Source organism: Aotus nancymaae, unplaced genomic scaffold (assembly GCF_030222135.1).
Source record: "Aotus nancymaae isolate 86718 unplaced genomic scaffold, 86718_ANA_hifiasm-v0.15.2.pri h1tg000338l, whole genome shotgun sequence".
Classification (NCBI taxonomy): Eukaryota; Metazoa; Chordata; class Mammalia; order Primates; family Aotidae; genus Aotus; species Aotus nancymaae.
The window spans coordinates 119219-138378 of NW_026988753.1; the positions used below are offsets into that span (position 1 = coordinate 119219).

General features: G+C 39.2%; 1 protein-coding gene and 1 non-coding gene across 13 annotated transcripts in view; one reads left to right on the forward strand and one right to left on the reverse strand.

Annotated features, from left to right (window-relative positions):
- LOC135273162 (centrosome-associated protein ALMS1-like) overlaps window positions 1–19160 on the reverse strand; it is a 169412-nt gene that overhangs the window by 103259 nt on the left and 46993 nt on the right. For all 12 annotated transcript variants that reach the window (XR_010340991.1, XR_010340994.1, XR_010340993.1 and 9 more), the window contains exon 5: window positions 9424–9549. Coding sequence is in view for 7 of the 12 variants with exons in the window: in XM_064372073.1 (XP_064228143.1) it covers window positions 9424–9549 (126 nt within the window). In the remaining 5 variants the exon portion in view is untranslated. The remainder of the gene's footprint in view (window positions 1–9423; window positions 9550–19160) is intronic.
- LOC135273171 (U6 spliceosomal RNA) lies at window positions 5557–5663 on the forward strand. Its single transcript, XR_010340997.1, has one exon. It is a non-coding gene; the product is annotated as a U6 spliceosomal RNA (small nuclear RNA).

Below are 19160 nucleotides of genomic sequence, written 5' to 3' on the forward strand. Positions count from 1 at the left end.
CATCTGTGTGTTTTCATGAAAGTATATATTTATAATGTGAATAGTGCCACCTTATATGTGGCGTGCATTGCACACAAACTTAACATGTGTAAATCAACTCTGCCTACATTCAATTGCAGACCTAACATCTCTATGTGGGTGTACAACAGGAATCTCTCTCTTTTTTTTTTTTTGAGACTGAGTCTTGCTCTGTCGCCAGGCTTGAGTGCAGTGGCATGATCTCGGCTCACTGCAACCTCCACCTCCCGGGTTTAAGCGATTCTCCTGCCTAAGCCTACCAAGTAGCTGGGACTACAGGTGTGCACCACCACACCCAGATAATTGTTGTATTTTTAGTAGAGATGGGATTTCACCATGTTGACCAGGATGGTCTTGATCTCTTGACCTCATGATACACCCACCTTGGCCCTTCAAAGTCTTGGGATTACAGGCGTGAGCCACTGCGCCCAGCCAGAATCTCATTTTTAACATGAGATATTTTGATCATCTTCCCCAAATCTGTTTCTTCCTCAATCTCCAACTCAGCAAATGGAACCTCTATTCACCTAGTTGCTCATTCCAGACATTTTTTTCATGCTCTTCTCCCTCACTCTTCATATTCTATCATCAAATCTAGGAGAAACTATTTCTAAAAGGAAGTTGACTATCCATTTCTCCCTATCTCTATTGATAATATGAATACTGATGCTACCTACCATCTCTAGTACCGTCTACAGCAACAGATTTCTAACTAACTGGTGTCTCTACTTGCACTTTAACCCGCCGCCGCATGGCTCTCTGCCTTCCCATTTATAAATCATTTCTCCACATAGTGGCAAGAATAAACTTTACAAGTATAAATCAACCATAACTTGCAATAGTACTAGAATAAAACCCAAACATTTTAATACAGTTGATAGGCTCCTGCATGATCTTGAAGCTACTTAGCCCACTATGCTCTACCCTGTTAAATAAAACTTATGGCAGTCCATCATTTTAGACTAAGCTGTTGCACTAGACCCCAACAGACCAAACCAAAATGTAGTCACTTGTGCCATACAACCAAACTGAAACTTTAAGGAAGAAGGAAAGTCCCAAAATGGGCCAGTTTTTTCTAAAAACAAGAGATTCACAGCAACTAATTTAAAAAGGGGCCAGTTTACCCTGAGCTGGCATAAAAAGGAACTTCTCTCTGCTTTAATCTTTACCAGGAAAGTAACCTGAAGTAACCTATGTTAATCAATAAGCTTTTTTTGGTATTACAGATGATCCACCACTTACAATGGAGTTATATCCCGTTAAGTCCATCATAAGTTGAAAATACTGTAAGTCAAAAATGTATTTAATGCCCCTAACCTACCAAGCATCATAGCTTAGCCCAGTCTACTTTAAACATGTTCAGAACACTTACAATAGCCTACAAGTGGACAAAATCATCTAACATGAAGCCTATTTTATAATACAGTATCACATAGCTCATATAGTTTATTATCACCATATGAGTATGGTGATACTGAAGTATGGTTTCTACTAAATGTGTATCACTTCCATACCATCATAAAGTCAAAAAATAGTTAAGTGGAACCATTGTACATTGAGGACTATTTGTATTGTGTTTCCTTGTTCCTGGTCTGGCTACCTTACCAGAACCAACTGCTCTGCCATGCCCAATGTACCTTTTCTTTATTATAGAATGAGATGTTGCCCGATTCATGAATCACTACGAAAACCAATTAGATCTTTAAATTTGTTGAAATTTCAATCCACGCTGCCTTCTTTCCATTTGTCAAATGCATCGAGCTCTTTTCTGCTTCAGGGGTTTTCCCCATCTTGTTCTCTCTGGCCAGAACAGTCTCACACTCCACTCTTTGCCTACCTAACTCATCCTTATCCTCTGGAGTTCAATTCAAAAGTTTCTTCCTTGAAAAGGGCTTCATAAGTTTGTAAAACACAACTGGGTCTACTTGTTTATCTTGGAACTCTTTATTTTCTTAGCATTTATCATTTGTAATTATGTACTTATTTGTGGTTATCTGTCACCCAACGTGAACATAAACACCATGATAGTTTATTTTGAGCAATACTGAAATTGTAACACCTACCACAGTATATCTGCTTGGAACATGGTAATATCTTTAATACCTATTGTTTGAATAAACACATGAACATGAGCTGACAGCCTCCTATCATTAAAAAAAAAAAAAAAAACCTGATCATTGTAGAAAATTCAGGAAAGTATGAAGGAAACAATAAAAAATAAAACAACTAAACCTTGGTTATATATCCTACTAAGTGAACATATACAGGAATCATTACTATTTTTTAACTAAAGTAGAGATACATTTTAAATGAAATTTAGGGTTTAAAGTCAGCATGTGAGGTGAAATCCTTGTCAGAGGGTCAAAATCACCCTTGAAGGTATCTTACGAAGGCATATGCTGAAACTGACATCCTGTCTGCTCAAGAGACCCACCAGGGTCCACTTTTTCCTCCAGGCTTGCAACATGTCACTGCGCCTGAATCTGACCACTTGATGATATACCTGATACTGTACCAAAAAGACATTTCTTCAAACTCAAGAATCACACCCAGGCAAGCCAGATACGATGTTTACACTGTAAAAGGCAAACCCAAGGACTACAGTGAACTTTGAGAACGAAGTTTGCCATCTTTCATTACATACTCCTCCGTAGTCGTATGTTCACAAAGGATAGAGTGCATGCACAAAACACCTGTACTTTTAAAATTCTTTCTCTCCTCTTTTGTTAAATATATGTATTTGAACTTAAGTTAAATACATGTATGAGACAATATCAATGTATGCTAAAATTATTTATCATAGCTAAAGACATCTCACTGAATTCTACTCATCTGATTTAATTGTTTATGCTATCTTAAAGTTTCCTATGTTTCTTGTTCTATTATTTTGCTAATTTCATATACTCAATAGTGATTTGGAAGATAGATTTCTACTTTTAAAATTCAATTAAGTTTCTTTTTTTGGTAACTTCTTAAGTTTTTTAACTGTGGTAATACATACATAAAACATAACCATGACTGGTGCAGTGGCTCACAACTATAATCCCAGCACTTTGGGAGGCTGAGGTGGGCAGATCACTTGAGTTCAGGAGTTTGAGACCAGCCTGGCCAACATGGTGAAACCCCATCTCTGCTAAAAATACAAAAATTAGCTGGGCATGGTAGCAGATGCCTGTAATCCCAGCTACTCAGGAGGCTGAGGCAGGAGAACTGCTTGAATCTGGGAGGCGGAGGCTGCAGTGAGCCGAGATTGTGTCACTATACTCCAGCCTAGGTGACTAAGCAAGACTCCATCTCAAAAAAAAAAAAAAAAAAAAAAAAAAACAAAGTAACCATTTTTAAGTGTACAGTTTAGTGGCATTAAGTATATTCACACTGTTATGCAACCATCACCACCATCTATTCATCTTCCCAGACTTAAACTCTGTACCCATTAAACAATAACTTCCCACTCTCCCTACCCCCAGCCCCTGGTAAACACAGTTCTACTTTCTGTCTCTATGAATCTGACTTTTCTGGGTACCTTATATAAGTAAAATTACACATTATTTGTCCTTTTCTGACTGGCTTATTTCGCTTGGCCTAATGTCTTCAGAGTTCATCTATATTGTGGCATGTATCAGAATTTCATTCCTCTTTAAGGCTGAATAATACTCCATTGCACATATACATCACATTTTGTTTATCCATTCATAGATCAACAGACATTTGGGTTGTTTCCACCTCTTGGTCATTGTGAATAATGCTGTTATCGGGTGTATGAACAGCTCTTCAAGATCCTACTTTCACTTAGTTGGGGTATATATTTAAAAGTGGAATTACTGGATCATACTAATTCTATATTTATTTTTTTGAGGAACAGCCACAATGTTTTTCATATTGGCTATACCATTTTACATTCCCGCCAGCAAAAGCAAGGGTTCCAAATTCTCCACGTCCCTGACAACACTGATAATGTTCCATTCTGTTTGTTTTTTAAAATAAGTAATTCTAATGGATGTGAAGTGGTATCTTACTGTGGTTTTGGGGTGGTATTTCAACATGATTAATGATGTAGAGAAGATTTTCATGTGCCTATTGGCTATTTGCACGTCTTCCTTAGAGAAATGTCCATCAGATTCTGTGCCCATTTATGGATTAGATTATTTGGGTTATTGTTCTAAGAGTTCTTTACATATTCTAGATATTAATCCCTCATCAGATAAATGATTTGCAAGTATTTTCTCCTGTGATTCACCTTTTCATTCTGCTGACTGTATTTTGTGTACAGAAGTTTTGAATTCTGATAAAGTCTAACATATATTTTTTTGTTTTGTTGACTATGTTTTTTTGTTTTTGTTCTTTGAGACATGGTCTCACTCTGTTGTCCAGACTGGAGAGCAGGGGTACAATCAGAGCTCACTGCAGCTATAAACTTCGAGGTTCAAGTGATACTCATGCCTCAGCCTTCCAAGTAGCTGGGACTACAGACGTAGACCATCATGCCAGGCTGACTTTTAATTTTTTGCAGAGACAGGGTCTTGCTATTGCCCAGGTTGATCTCAAACTCCTGGGCTCAGGCAATCCTCCCATCTCGGCCTCCCAGAGTTCTGGTATTATAGGAGTGAGTCATCGCACCTGGCCTGGACATTTAAATAATACAACGTAGCAACTCTGGAAATCAGATTCTACTTCCATCCCTGGGTTTGTTGTTGCTTTATGTTGTTTGTTTAATAACTTTTCTAAACTAATTCTGTAAAGTCTATATTCTTTGTTACGTGTGGCCATTGCAGTTACTACTCAATTAGCTTAGTGGTCAGCTAATGCCTGAACAGAGATTTCCTTAAATGCCTAGAACCAATAAATCTCCCAGCCTTCATCAAATGGCTCCATGCACATATTGGGATGTACCTTCAGCACTGACCTAGGCAGCTGTCAACTCTACCTTAGCCTTCCCTTTTCTTCTTATATAGAGCCTCAACATCAACCAGAGATAACACTTGGCCCCTGGGGTCTTTCCCGAGAATACACAGGCCTATGACTGTATGGGATCTCCCAGAGTCTTAGGAATATGTCAGAGCCTTTCAAAGCACCCATCAACCTCTTATCCTTAAGTTTTCCTTTTAAGCTTTTCAGTTAGTTTACTGTCTACCTCAACTGTTAGTCCTCACTTCAGCCATTTTAACATTAAAATACTTGCCTGTAAAAATGTTTTTGATAAACTTCTTTCCCTCTCCTTCACCAGAGGCCTTTAGAACTGGATGGCTCCCAGTCAGGTCAAGTAAAGACAAGCCTTTTCAGTGAAATCTTCCATGGAACCATGAGATAGGTCAAATACTGACAATTCTTTGGGAAGGAAGTTTAAAGACAGATCCAGCTCCATTTTGCTTCCTTTGGTCTTGGGAAAGAAAGCTGTATTTCTTAAGGCTATCACTGAGCTGAGGTACTGGGAATGGGACGATTAGGGCAAGTTAAAATGAAAACGCTTACTGTTCTTAGTGGGATTCAGCCATTTTTCTTGAATAAATACTCCCTGGCTTGCTATTAAGACTGGTTAATGTGCTCGCTTCGGCAGCACATATACTAAAATTGGAACGATACAGAGAAGATTAGCATGGCCCCTGCGCAAGGATGACACGCAAATTCGTGAAGCGTTCCATATTTTTAAAGTCTCAGGATACAAAATCAATGTGCAAAAATCACAAGCATTCCTATACACCAATAACAGACTTAAAGAGAGCCAAATCAAGAACGAACTGCCATTCACAATTGCTACAGAGAGAATAAAATACCTAGGAATACAACCAACAAGGAACCATAAAGGACCTCTTCAAGGAGAACTACAAACCACTGCTCAACGAAATAAGAGAGGACACAAACAGATGGAGAAACATTCCATGTTCATGGTTAGGAAGAATTAATATCGTGAAAATGGCCATACTGCCCAAAGTAATTTATAGATTCAACGCTATCCCCATCAAGCTACCAATGACCTTCTTCACAGAACTGGAAAAAACCACCTTAAACTTCATATGGAACCAAAAGAGAGCCCGCAGAGCCAAGTCAATTCTAAGCAAAAAGAACAAAGCAGGAGGCATCACACTACCGGACATCAAACTCTACTACAAGGCTACAGTAATCAAAACAGCATGGTACTGGTACCAAAACAGAGATATAGACCAATGGAACAGAACAGAGGCGTCAGAGGCGACACAACATATCTACAACCACCCGATCTTTGACAAACCTGATAAAAACAAGCAATGGGGAAAGGAGTCCCTGTTCAATAAGTGGTGTTGGGAAAACTGGCTTGCCATATGCAGGAAGCAGAAACTCGACCCCTTCCTGACACCTTACACTAAAATAGACTCTAGATGGATTAAAACCTTAACCATAAGACCTAACACCATAAAAACACTAGATGGAAACCTAGGCAAACCCATTCAGGACATAGGCGTAGGCAAGGACTTTATGACCAAAACACCAAAAGCATTGGCAACAAAAGCCAAAATAGACAAATGGGACCTAATCAAACTCCACAGCTTCTGCACGGCGAAAGGAACAGTCAATAGAGTGAATCGACAACCAACAGAATGGGAAAAAATTTTGCAGCCTACCCGTCTGACAAAGGCTGATATCCAGAATTTACAACGAGCTAAAAAAGATTTACAAGAAAAAAACAAACAAGCCCATTCAAAAATGGGCAAAGGATATGAACAGATACTTTACAAAAGAAGACATACATGAGGCCAACAAACATATGAAAAAATGCTCATCATCACTGGTCATTAGAGAAATGCAAATCAAAACTACATTGAGATAACATCTCACGCCAGTTAGAATGGCGATCATTAAAAAATCTGGAGACAACAGATGCTGGAGAGGATGTGGAGAAATAGGAACACTTTTACACTGTTGGTGGGAGTGTAAATTAGTTCAACTACTGTGGAAAACAGTGTGGCGATTCCTCAAGGACCTAGAAATAGAAATTCCATTTGACCCAGCAATCCCATTACTGGACATATATCCAAAGGATTATAAATCGTTCTACTATAAGGACACATGCACACTAATGTTCATTGCAGCACAGTTTACAATAGCAAAGACCTGGAACCAACCCAAATGCCCATTGATGATAGACTGGACAGGAAAAATGTGGCACATATACACCATGGAATATTATGCAGCCATTAAAAACGAGGAGTTCGCGTCCTTTGTAGGGACATGGATGAACCTGGAAACCATCATTCTCAGCAAACTGACACAAAAACACAAAATCAAACACCACATGTTCTCACTCATAGGCGGGTGTTGAACAAGGAGAACACATGGACACAGGGAGGGGAGCACTATACACGGGGGTCTGTTGGGGGGGAGTTGGGGGGACAGCGAGGGGGTGGGGAGTTGGGGAGGGATAGCATGGGGAGAAATGCCAGATATAGGTGAAGGGGAGGGAGGCAGCAAATCACACTGCCACGTATGCACCTATGCAACAACCTTGCACGTTTTTCACATGTACCCCAAAACCTAAAATGCAATTAAAAAAAAAAAAAAAAAAAAGACTGGTTAATTTCCAAACATTTATCTCTTTCTTTGGATGCTGTTGCCTTGGTTTTTTGTCGTTGTTGTTATTTGGATCTTATGATTTCTATTATTTACTTATTCTCACTGAAGAACAATTATTTCGCCCAAATATTTGCTAACAATGATGTATGTCTTGCTCTTGGCTCCAAACGCTAATTGGCTCCTCTCACAGCTATAGATATACAACATATTCATAGATAATGGCTAGGAATTAGAACAATTCCTAGGCTTTCATCTAGTATAGGTCTATGGGTCTGAGAAAGGATTGTTTTCTATTCCCAACTTCCTCACTCTCAGAATAGATGGTGAACATGAAAAAACAATCTCAAGTGTGTATGGCAACTAGATCTCTTCTTGTCATACTGATGCATACGGTACTTTATTACAGACACTATATTTCTCAGGATACAGTGTGCCCCTCCTGAGTCATTTTCTTCTCTCATTACCCACACTGTTCAATCTTTCTCTAAGTTAATCTCTCCAACCAGATGGAAGTGCTAGTGACATATATGGATGGTAGGACAATGGAGGCCTCAGAAAGTATTGGCACATCTGACCAGGTTTCTACTGTTCACAGACATTCTGTCTTTTGAACTATGAGTAAGTGGGATATAAGATTTTTCTACCTATAATCAATAAGTGAGCTTGTTTTCTTTCCGGTAGCCAATAAGAGTGTTCTTAAAACCATAGACTTGTAAGGAGTAAACATTTCTTCACTTATGCAATAAACTTAATCTTAACTTTTGGTGAGTATTTTTGTGGTTCTTTTTTCAATGCCATCATTATAGGAAATTAAGCAAGGCTGTATCAGAGGCTTTAATGCAGTTACCATCAGAAGCTACTTTGGTTCTCTTTCATATAAAAGTAACTAAAATGTCTACCTAAGACCAGGAACAACTTCTCCTTTCTTTGTAATTTCTATACATATAGTGATATTTATGGACAATCATGGAAAAAACAATTTGTCTAAAGTAAACCAAGTCATCCCCTGTGGACAACTCAAAACACTGTCCCACCAATCAAAACCCAACACAAGACCAACTCTGCACCCTTAACTTAAAATCCCCACAGGAAATACTTATCTAGTCCCTCCATGGGGTACTATTCATTTCCTAACTCTGCAGCTCCTCCATAGTGGATTCACAGGGATGCTACAAGATATTTTTAAATTCTAGGTAAAGGATAGTGATAAACTACTAGCTCAAGGTCAAAGTGTCATCAGATAGTGCTATGTTCCTTTCAATGTTGTGCCTTTGCAAAAGCTGGATTTTTGGCAGCTGCTGTAATAAAAAGCAGAAAATAAGAGTGTCCAGTCTCATCTCACAGTTTGGGAAGTTGCACAGTGTCTAACAGCTACACATATGTCATTAGTAAGTAACCGTGGTTATTTATGAACAAAATTTTCTTTCAAACACCAAAACCAAAAAGAAATAACAATTTTGTTAAGTCATTAGATCAAAACAATTAGTATTTATGTCCTAATTCTTTAGTTGCTATTTGAAGAAACTAATTGTTTATTATACATAAAGCTGAGAAAATAAATCAATGAAATACTAAGGGTGCGGTAAACCAAGAAAGCTTAGAAACTTTGCCCTAGATGGAGCCCACTAACCCAAATAATGATCCATACAATTTCCTTCATCGAATATTTATAAATGCTTATGTGTATATAATATATCTGATCAAATAACTCACCTCTCTGAACCAGAGATCAAGGTATGAAAAGTTCCATATTTCACTGAAAAATTAAAGAGCACTTGCCTTTTGTCACTTCAGAATCAACTAGTCAAAACACAAATAAAATCTTGAATAATAAAATTTTGAATAATTTCTGCATAATACCTGAATGGGAGCTTTCAACGGTGGTATCTGATTTGGAATCCGAAGATGGAGGAATTTGTCTTAACTGTGGAACATAGTACATCTTCGTGCTACCAGAAGGCTTATATGGCAATAATAAAGGCTGACCTAAGGAGGTAAAAATCAGACATTTATCAATTCATTGAACAAATATGGAATGCCTTCTATGTGCCAGGCAGTGTTCATGATTTTTGGAATGTATGAGTAAACAGACAGAAATGTATCTCTGCCTTCAAGAAGAATGAGAATTCTGAGGAGGAAAATAGAGAGTAAATAATTAACATACTAAATAAGTAAATTATCTAGCATTTTAATAAATTATAAGTGATACAGGGAAAATACAGAAATGCTGAGGGTAATCAGGCATACAGGAGAAATTGGGGTTTACGATGTGGAGAAAAGAGAGTTTAAATAGAATGGTAGGGATAGGTTTCATTGAGATGACTTTTTAACATTCCATTCCATATACAGATGACTCTAACCAAAAAACATCTTATCTTACATTGAACCCACTGGTCATAATTAACCGTTTATACTGGTCTTACTCTGCTTCCAGAGTCATAGACCTTAAGTCTAATTCTCATCTATGTGACAGAGCTTCAAAACAGTTTCTACTGCAAGACTATTAATTTTCAATATTAAGAAAATACATAAAAGTAAAAACTACAAGGTCCTACCACTCAAGGATAATTATTATTAACATTTTAATGTATATCTTACCCATCTTTTCCTGTTTTTTTATGTGTTTACAAAGCTGTCTGCATACAGTATGCATAATTTGAAATTCAGCTTTTCTACTTTATAATATTCATTTTACTTCCTATTCTTCACACTTCTATGGTTATACCACAGGTTAAAGATAGTCAACTCTTACTCTAATGTTGAAAATTTAGGTTGAGTTAAAATGTCCAATTATAAAGAATTCTGAGAATGAAGACTTTCCGGCTTATACTTATTCTCCCCCATGATCCACCTGAAATAAATTCTCTTTTTCAAAGTGAAAAATTACACCATTTATGAAGTTTTAAAAAAAAGTACTGACGGCTAAATTGCTTACTGTCTGTGACTATTTACTCTTCCTCATATGTATATGTATGGTCATTAAGAAATGATTAACTGCTAATAAGGGTAAATGGAATCTCACTTTTAAAATATGCCCTTATGGAGGTTTAATTTTTTTTCATATATTAGTTTTTCATTCATGATTGGTAGAAACTGTCTAATGTCCCCTCGTGTCCAACTTCCCTCCCTCCTTACATCTATATACTATGTTATCCAATCTCCCACCCAGCCATGTATGTACGTGTGAATAACTTTGTTCCTCCTGTAGGATGAGCGAGAGAATGTGTGCAACTTCCAGGCATTCAGATAAAGGTATCCCATTAAAGCCCCCCACTTCCTAGGTACTGCAAATCATGATAGCTGTAGCAGTTAGTTACTCTAGACCCAGAAATGGAAGTCACACTTCCAGAGATGGAAGGATGCCAGAGCACATATGCAGCTCAGTTATCTGCTCTAGACTACTTATCTGTAATTTAGGGTTTCTGTGATAAAATAGCTTATACCATAGCCTAAAGTAATAAGAAATGCAATTCCCAGGAAAGTCTTGGTGATGTACTAGAATCAGAGCCAGGGGACTTGGGGGGCATGCAACCTAGTAAGACACCAGCCAAAATGGCTAAGGGAGCACTTGCACCACTCCACACCCAAACCCAGGCAGCACAGCTTGCAGCTTCAGGAGAGATTCCTTCCTTTCAATTTAGGAAGATGGAAAATTAAACAGGCCTTTGTCTTGCAACCTGGATACCAGCTCAGCCAAGATACGACAGAGATGCCAGGCAGAGTCCTGAGGCCCCTATTCCATGACTTGGCTTCTGGACACCATTTCTAGACACACCCTGGGCCAGAAAGGAACCCGCTGCCTTGCAAGGAAGGACCCAGTCTGAGTGGGATTCATCATCTGCTGACTGAAGAGCACTTGGGTCCTGAATAGTCAGCAGTGGTAGGCAGGCAGTTCTCACCTGGGTGACTCTAGAGATGTGCTGGCTTCAGGCGTGCACATTCCCAAACATGGTGGCTATAAGGAGAGAGAGGATCCCTTTGCCTGAGAAAGGGAGATGGAAGATGAACTAGGACTTTGTTCTGCAGTTAGGTGCCAGCTCAGCCACAGAGGGGTAGAGTACCAAGTAGGCTCCAGGAGTTCCTAATTCCAGGTCTTGGCTTGTGAATGGCATTTCTGGACCTGCCTTGGGCCACAGGGGAGACCACTGCCCTGAAGGGAGAGTCCCAGGCCTAGCAACATTCATCCCAAACTGACAAAAGAGCCCTTGGGCCTTGAATGAATATCAGTGGTAGGCAAGCAGTACTCACCACAAGCCTGGGGCAGTGGTGGCCATGGGGAGTGACTTCTCTGTTTATGGAAAAAAGAGGAAAGAACGGGAAGAACTTTGTCTTGTGGCATGGATGCCAGTTCAGCCACAGCAGAATAAAGCACTAAGGTTTCAGGTCATGGTTCCCAGACAGCAATTCTGTACCTGCCTAGGGCCAGAGGAAATCGCCACCCTGAAGGGAAGCACACAAGACTGCCTGGTTTTGCCATCTTTTGATTGTAGAGCCCCAGGGTCTTGAGCAAACATAAGCAGTATCCAGGAAGTGGTTACTGTAGACCTCAGGTGAGACCCAGTTGTGTGCTGGCTTCAGGTCTGACCTAGAACAATCCCACTGGTGGTGGCCACAGCCACAGGGGTGCTTGTGTCACCCCTCCCCCAGCTCCAAACAGCTCAGCACAGAGAGAGACTCCATTTCTTTGGGAGAAAGTAAAGGAAGGGAACACGAGTCTCTACCTAGTAACCCAGAGAATTCTTCTGGACCTTATCAAAGACTTCTGATATGGTTTGTCTCCGAGTCCCCACTCAAATCTCATCTCAAATTGTAATCTCCACATGTCAAGGCAGAGACCTGGTAGGAGGTGACTACATTATAGGGGTGGTTCTCCCACATTGTTCTCATGATAGTGAGGGAGTTCTCATGAGATCTTGATGGTTTAAAAGTGGCAGTTTCCCCTGTGCTCTCTCTCTCCTGCTGCCATGTAAGACATGTCTTGTTTCCCCTTCACTTTCTGCCATGACTGTAAGTTTCCTGAGACCTTCTCAGCCATGTGGAACTGTGAGTCAATTAAACCTCTTTTATTTGTAAATTAGCCAGTCTCAGGAAGTATCTCTAAAGCAATGTGAAAAGGAACTAATACAAAGAATTGGTACCAGAAGTGGGGTACTACTATAATCTGAAAAAGCTGAAACAACTCGGTAACTGGGTAACAGGCAGAGGTTGGAACAGTTTGGAGGGCTTAGAGGAAGACAGGAAGATGTGGGAAGGTCTGGAACATCCAAAAGGCTTACAGAATGGGCTCTGACCAAAATGCTGACAGTAATATGGACAATGAAGTCCAGGTTAAGGTGGTCTCAGATGGAGATGAGAAACTTGTTGGGAACAGAATGGGCTCTGACCAAAATGCTGACAGTAATATGGACAATGAAGTCCAGGTTAAGGTGGTCTCAGATGGAGATGAGAAACTTGTTGGGAACTGGAGTAAAGGTCACTCTTGCTATGCATTAGTAAAGAGACTGGCAGCATTTTGCCCCCGCCCTAGAGATCTATGGAACACTGAACTTGAAAGAGATGATTCAGGGCATCTGGCGGGAGAAATTTCTGAACAGCAAAGCATTCAAAAGGTGACCTGGCTTATTGTGAAAGCATTCAGTCATGTATATTCACAAAGAGAGAGTCTGAAATTGGAACGTAGGTTTAAAAGGGAAGCAGAACATGAAGGTTTGGAAAATTTGCAGCCTGACTATGTGGTAGAAAAGAAAAACTCATTCAAGGTATTCAAGCTGGCTGCGGAAGTTTGCGTAAGTAATGAGGAGCCAAATGTTAACAGCCAAGATAATGGGGAAAGTGTCTCCAGGGCAGTCCAGAGATCTTAACTGGAGTCCCTTCCATCACAGGCCGGAAGGACTAGGAGGGAAATATGGTTTTGTGGGCCAGGTCCATGACCTAGCTTCTCTGTGCAGCCTTGGGACTTGGGGCCCTGTGTCCCAGCTGCTCCAGTTCCAACTGTGGCTAAAAGGGAACAAGGTACAGCTCAGGACATTGCTTCAGAGGATGCAAGCACCAAGCATGGGCAGCTTCCACGTGGTGTTGGGCCTACAGGTGTGAAGAAGACAAGAGTTGAGCTTTGGGAGCATCCACCTAGATTTCAGAGGATACATGAATGCCTGGATGTCCAGGCAGAAGTCTGCTGCAGGGGCAGAGCCCTTATGGAGAACCTCTACTAGGGCAATGCAGAGTGGTAATATGGGGTTGGAGCCCCCATTAACAGTCCCTACTTGGGCACTGCCTAGTGGAGTTGTGAGAAGAGGGCCATCATCCTAAAGACCCCAGAATGGTAGATCCACCAAAAGCTTGCACTGTGCACCTGGAAAAGCCACAGGCACTCAACACCAGCTCATGACAGTAGCTGTGGGGACTGTATCCTGCAAAGCCACAGGGGTGGAGCTGCCCAAGGCTGTGGGAGCCCATCCCTTGCATCAGCGTGCCCTGGATGTATAACATGGAGTCAAAGGAAATTCTGGAGCTTTGAGATTTAAAGATTTAATGACTGCTCAGCCAGGTTTCCAACTGGAATGGGGCCTATAACCCCTTTGTTTTAGCCAACTTATCTCATTTGGAATGGGAACATTTGCCCAGTGCTTTTACCTCCACTGTACCTTGGAAGTAACTAACTTGTTTTCTTATTTTACACGTTCATAGGCAGAAGGGACCTACCTGCCCTGTCTCAGATAAGATTTTGAACTTGAACTTTTGGGTTAACGCTAGAATGAGTTAGGACTCTGGGGGACTGTTGGGAAGGCACGATTGGTTTTCAAACGTGAAAAGGACATGAGATTTGGGAGGGGACAGGAGAGGAATAATATGGTTTGGCTCTGTGTCCCCACCCAACTCTCATCTCAAATTATAATCCCCACATGTTGAGGGAGGGAACTGGTGGGAAGTGACCAGAGCATGGAGGGCAGTTTCTCTCATGCTGTTCTTGTAATACTGAGAGAATTCTCATGAGATCTTGATGGTTTTAACGTGGCATTTTTCCCTGAGCCCCCTCTCTCTCCTGCCACCATGTAAGATGTGTCTTGCTTTCCCTTCACCTTCTGCCATGACTTTAAGTTTCCTCAGGCCTACCCAGCCATGCAGACCTGAGTCAATTAAACCCCCTTTCTTTATAAATTACCCAGTCTCAGGTAGCATACTTACAGTAGTTTGAAAATGGACAAATACAACCTCCAAAGTGGTACCTCTATGAGTGTGCAAGAGCCACAGTGTTACTAGGTTTGAGGTGTTCCCTAATGGAGATATAGCTACAGTGATAAAAAACTCAGACCACAACACCCAACTTCCTTTGAATTTCTGGAAAGCATTCCCAAGAAGGATGGGTATAAACAAAGTCAGAGTGTGAAGACTACAATAAGTACCTAATTCTTCAATGCTCAGACACCAACAAACATCCACAAGCTTTAAGACCATCAATGAAAACATGACCTCACCAAACATGACACTAGAAACCAATCCTGGAGAAACAGAGATATGGAATCTTTCAGACAAATAAATCAAAACATCTCTTTCGGCTGGGGGCAGTGGCTCATGCCTGTAATGCCAGCACTTTGGGAGGCCAAGGCGGGTGGATTACTTGAGGTCAGGCGTTCAAGACCAGCCTGGCCAACATGGTGAAACCTCATCTCTAATAAAAATATAAAAATTAGCTGGGCATGGTGGCAGATGCCTGTAGTCCCAGATACTCAAAAGGCTGAGGCAGGAGAATTGCTTGAACCCAGGGAGTGGAGGCTGCAGTGAGCCGAGATTGTGCCACTGTACTCCAGCCTTGGCGACAGAGTGAGACTCTGTTAAAAAAAAAATCTCTTTTGAGAAAACTCAAAGGAATTCAAGATAACAGAGGAAGAACTCAGAATCCTGTAAGATAAATTTAACAAAAAGACTGAAATAACTAAAAAGAATCAAGCAGAAAAATTGGAATAGAAAAATACACTTAACAGACTGAAGAATGCATCAGACTCTTAACAGCAAAATTGATTAAACACAAGAAAACCATCAATGAGCTTGAAGACAGGCTATTTAAAAATACAGTCGGAGGAGACAAAAGAAAAAAGGGAATAAAAAAGAATAAAGCATGCCTACAGGATCTGGAAAATAGCCTCAAAAGGGCAAATCTAAAATAAAAAATAAAAAGCACTAGACTCCTCTCAAAAGCAGTAGATTCCTCCTTTCAAAAGACATACAGTGGTTGAATGAATGCATAAAAAAACAAGACCCAACAATCTATTCCCTACGAGAAACACAATTAACCTAAAAGACCACAAATAGACTAAAAATAAAGGGATGGAAAAAGATATCCCACACAAATAGAAACCAAAAGACAGGAAGAATAGCTATACTAATATCAGACAAAATAGACATTAAGACAAAAATTATGGCCGGGCGTGGTGGCTAATGCCTATAATCCAGCACTTTGGGAGGCCGAGGTGGGTGGATCATGAGGTCAGAAGTTTGAGACCAGCCTGGCCAACATGGTGAAACCCCATCTCCAGTAAAAATACAAAAATTAGCCAGGCGTTTCTTGGCGGGTGCCTGTAATCTGGCTACTCAGGAGGCTGAGGTAGGAGAATCACTTGAACCTGGGAGGCAGAGGTTGTAGTGAGCCAAGACCATGCCACTGCACTCCAGCCTGGGCAACAGAGCAAGATCCTGTCCCAAAAAAAAAAAATTATAAAAACATTATATAATGATAAAGTGATCAATTCAGCAAGAGGATATAACAATTGTAAACATATATGCACCCAACACTGGAGTACCCAGATATATAAAGCAAGTATTTTTAGAGCTAAAGAGAGGGAGAGAACCAAATACAATAATAGCTGTAATCTTCAATACCCCACCTTCAGCATTGGACAGATCATCTAGACAGAAAATCAAGAAAGATACATCAAATGGACCTAACAGATATTTACAGAACATTTCATCCAATGGCTGCAGAATACACATTCTTCTCAGCACATGGATCATTCTCAAGGATAGGCCGTATTTTAGGCCACAAAACAAGTCTTAAAATTCAAAAATCAATGCAATTATATCAAGTCATTTCTCTGATCACAATGGAATAAAACTAGAAATCAATAACAAGAGGAACTTTGGAAAACTATAAAATGAATGGAAATGAAACAATATGACCAGTGGGTGAATAAAGAAATCAAGAAATAAATTTATAAATTGAAACAAATGATAATGGAAACAGAACATACCAAAACCTATGGGATACAGCAAAAGCAATACTAAGAAGAAAGTTTTTAGGTATAAGCATCTACATGATAAAAAAAAAAAAATAGAAAAACTTCAAATAAACAACCTAATAATGTATGTTAATAAACTAGAAAACAAAATCCATAATTAGTAAAAGAAAAAACATAAAGATCAGAGCAGAAATAAATGAAATTGAAATGAGAAAAACAAGACAAAAGATGAAACAAAAGTTTGTTTGTTGAAAAGATAAACAAAATCAACAAACCTTTAGCCAGACTAAGAAAAACAGAGGGAAGACTCATGTAAACAAACTCAGAGATTAAAAAAAAAAAAGAGAGCTAAATTACAACCTATACCACAGAAATTTAAAGAATGATGAGACACTACTGTGAACAACTTTGTACCAATGAATTGAAAAAGCTAGAAAAAAATGGACAAATTCTTAGAAACGTGGAACATATCAACCAGGAAGAAATCCAAAATCTAAAGAGACCAGTAACAAGGTCAAGTAACAGTATAAAAACGTTCCTATTTCTCCATATCCTCTCCAGCATGTTGTCTCCAGATATTTTAATAATCGCCATTCTAACTGGCATGAGATGGTATCTCAATGTGGTTCTGATTTGCATTTCTCTAATGACCAGTGATGATGAACATTTTTTCATTGTTGGCCTCATGTATGTCTTCTTTTATAAAGTGTCTGTTCATGTCTTTTGCCCACTTTTGAATGGGCTTGTTTTTTTCTTGTAAATCTGTTTTAGTTCTTTGTAGATTCTGGATATTAGCCCTTTGTCAGATGGGTAGCTTGCAAAAATTTTTTCCCATTCTGTTGGTTGCTGGTTCATTCTAATGATTGTTCCTCTTGATGGGCAGAAGCTCTTAAGTTTAATTAGATCCCATTTGTCTATTTTGGCTTTTGTTGCCATTGCTTTTGGTGTTTCAGTCACGAAGTCTTTGCCTATTCCTATGTCCTGAATGGTGTTGCCTATGTTTTTTTCTAACCATGTGCAGAAAGCTGAAACTGGACCCATTCCTTACAAAACTTAACCCCTGATGGATTAAAGATTTAAACATCAGGTTACTTTTAAAAAGAAGCATAATTATCACATAGAGGTATTAATTTCTATCATTGGGCATGGCAAAGTGACCTCTAAGAAAGTCCAGTGCTAGAAATTAATAAAAAATGACCTCAACCCTATATATACAAGTGTGGTAAAGTCTGAGACAACTTAGGAATATTTGTACCACTCTGTCAGGCAAAAAACAAACAAAAAAACAAAAGAAAGAAAGAAAGGAAAAAAAAGCTGTAGCCTCCACTTCTATTTGGTCATTGCTGCAGTTATCATTAGAATACTGATTTATTAATTTTCTTTCTCCATCAGTGTATATAAAATTTGATGGCAATGGCTGAATTTGCCATGCAGTTCACAGGTTGGAGAAAATTAACAGCAATGATTGGACAAAATTATAATGGACTCATAGCAGAAACAGCTATCACATGGATATGGATCTGAGACAAATAAGAAGTTTTTGAAGTTCTCAGAAACTTTGTTTGGATGCAGTAGTCTTAAAGTTACTTTGGACTGCCTGTGTAGGGGAAGAAGTAAATACACAGCAAATAATGGCTGCTTCCAGGAAAGGAAAAAAGGGCTGGAGAGAGGTAGAGGGACTTATTAATTTAAAGTAATGGGTAAGCAGTCATGTATTTAACATACTATTCTTTGTACCTTAAAATAATGTTTTGTGCCCAAAAAAAAACACCTCATAAATTTTTACTTTTCATCCACAGTATTGAAAATAATACTGTATTAGTAAAGCAAATATTCTTTGATAAAAAATTTATATGAACCATAAATCACTGTCTCTATACCTTGATCCATTTGATGACAGTAGAGGTTTAAAATATGCTTTTATAGCTGTTTCTTCGCTTGTGTTTCTGCCACCACCATTAGCATACCACACCCTAGGATAGCTATTGACCCATTAGCCTGAGTCTCAGAAAGAAGTATCTGAAACAGACCCAAACCATTTCTGTAGCTTACAGCCAGCCCAGCCAAAGTCCAATTGACACATAAGCCTGTAAGTAAGAAAAACAAATGTTTACTGTTATAAACTATGGAGATTTTACAGGCTGTTATACTGTATCACTGTGGCAATAGGTAACCAACACATAAAGGTGTTGTGATAATTTATTAAACTTTATATATATATATATATATATATATATATATATTTTGGTATGCTTTAGTTTCATAAGAAAAATGTTCAAGAATGATAACCATCTTAATATATAAATGTACTTACTTCAATGCAATTTCAATGCTGACTCAAAGAATTTTCTTTATGTTTAGGTA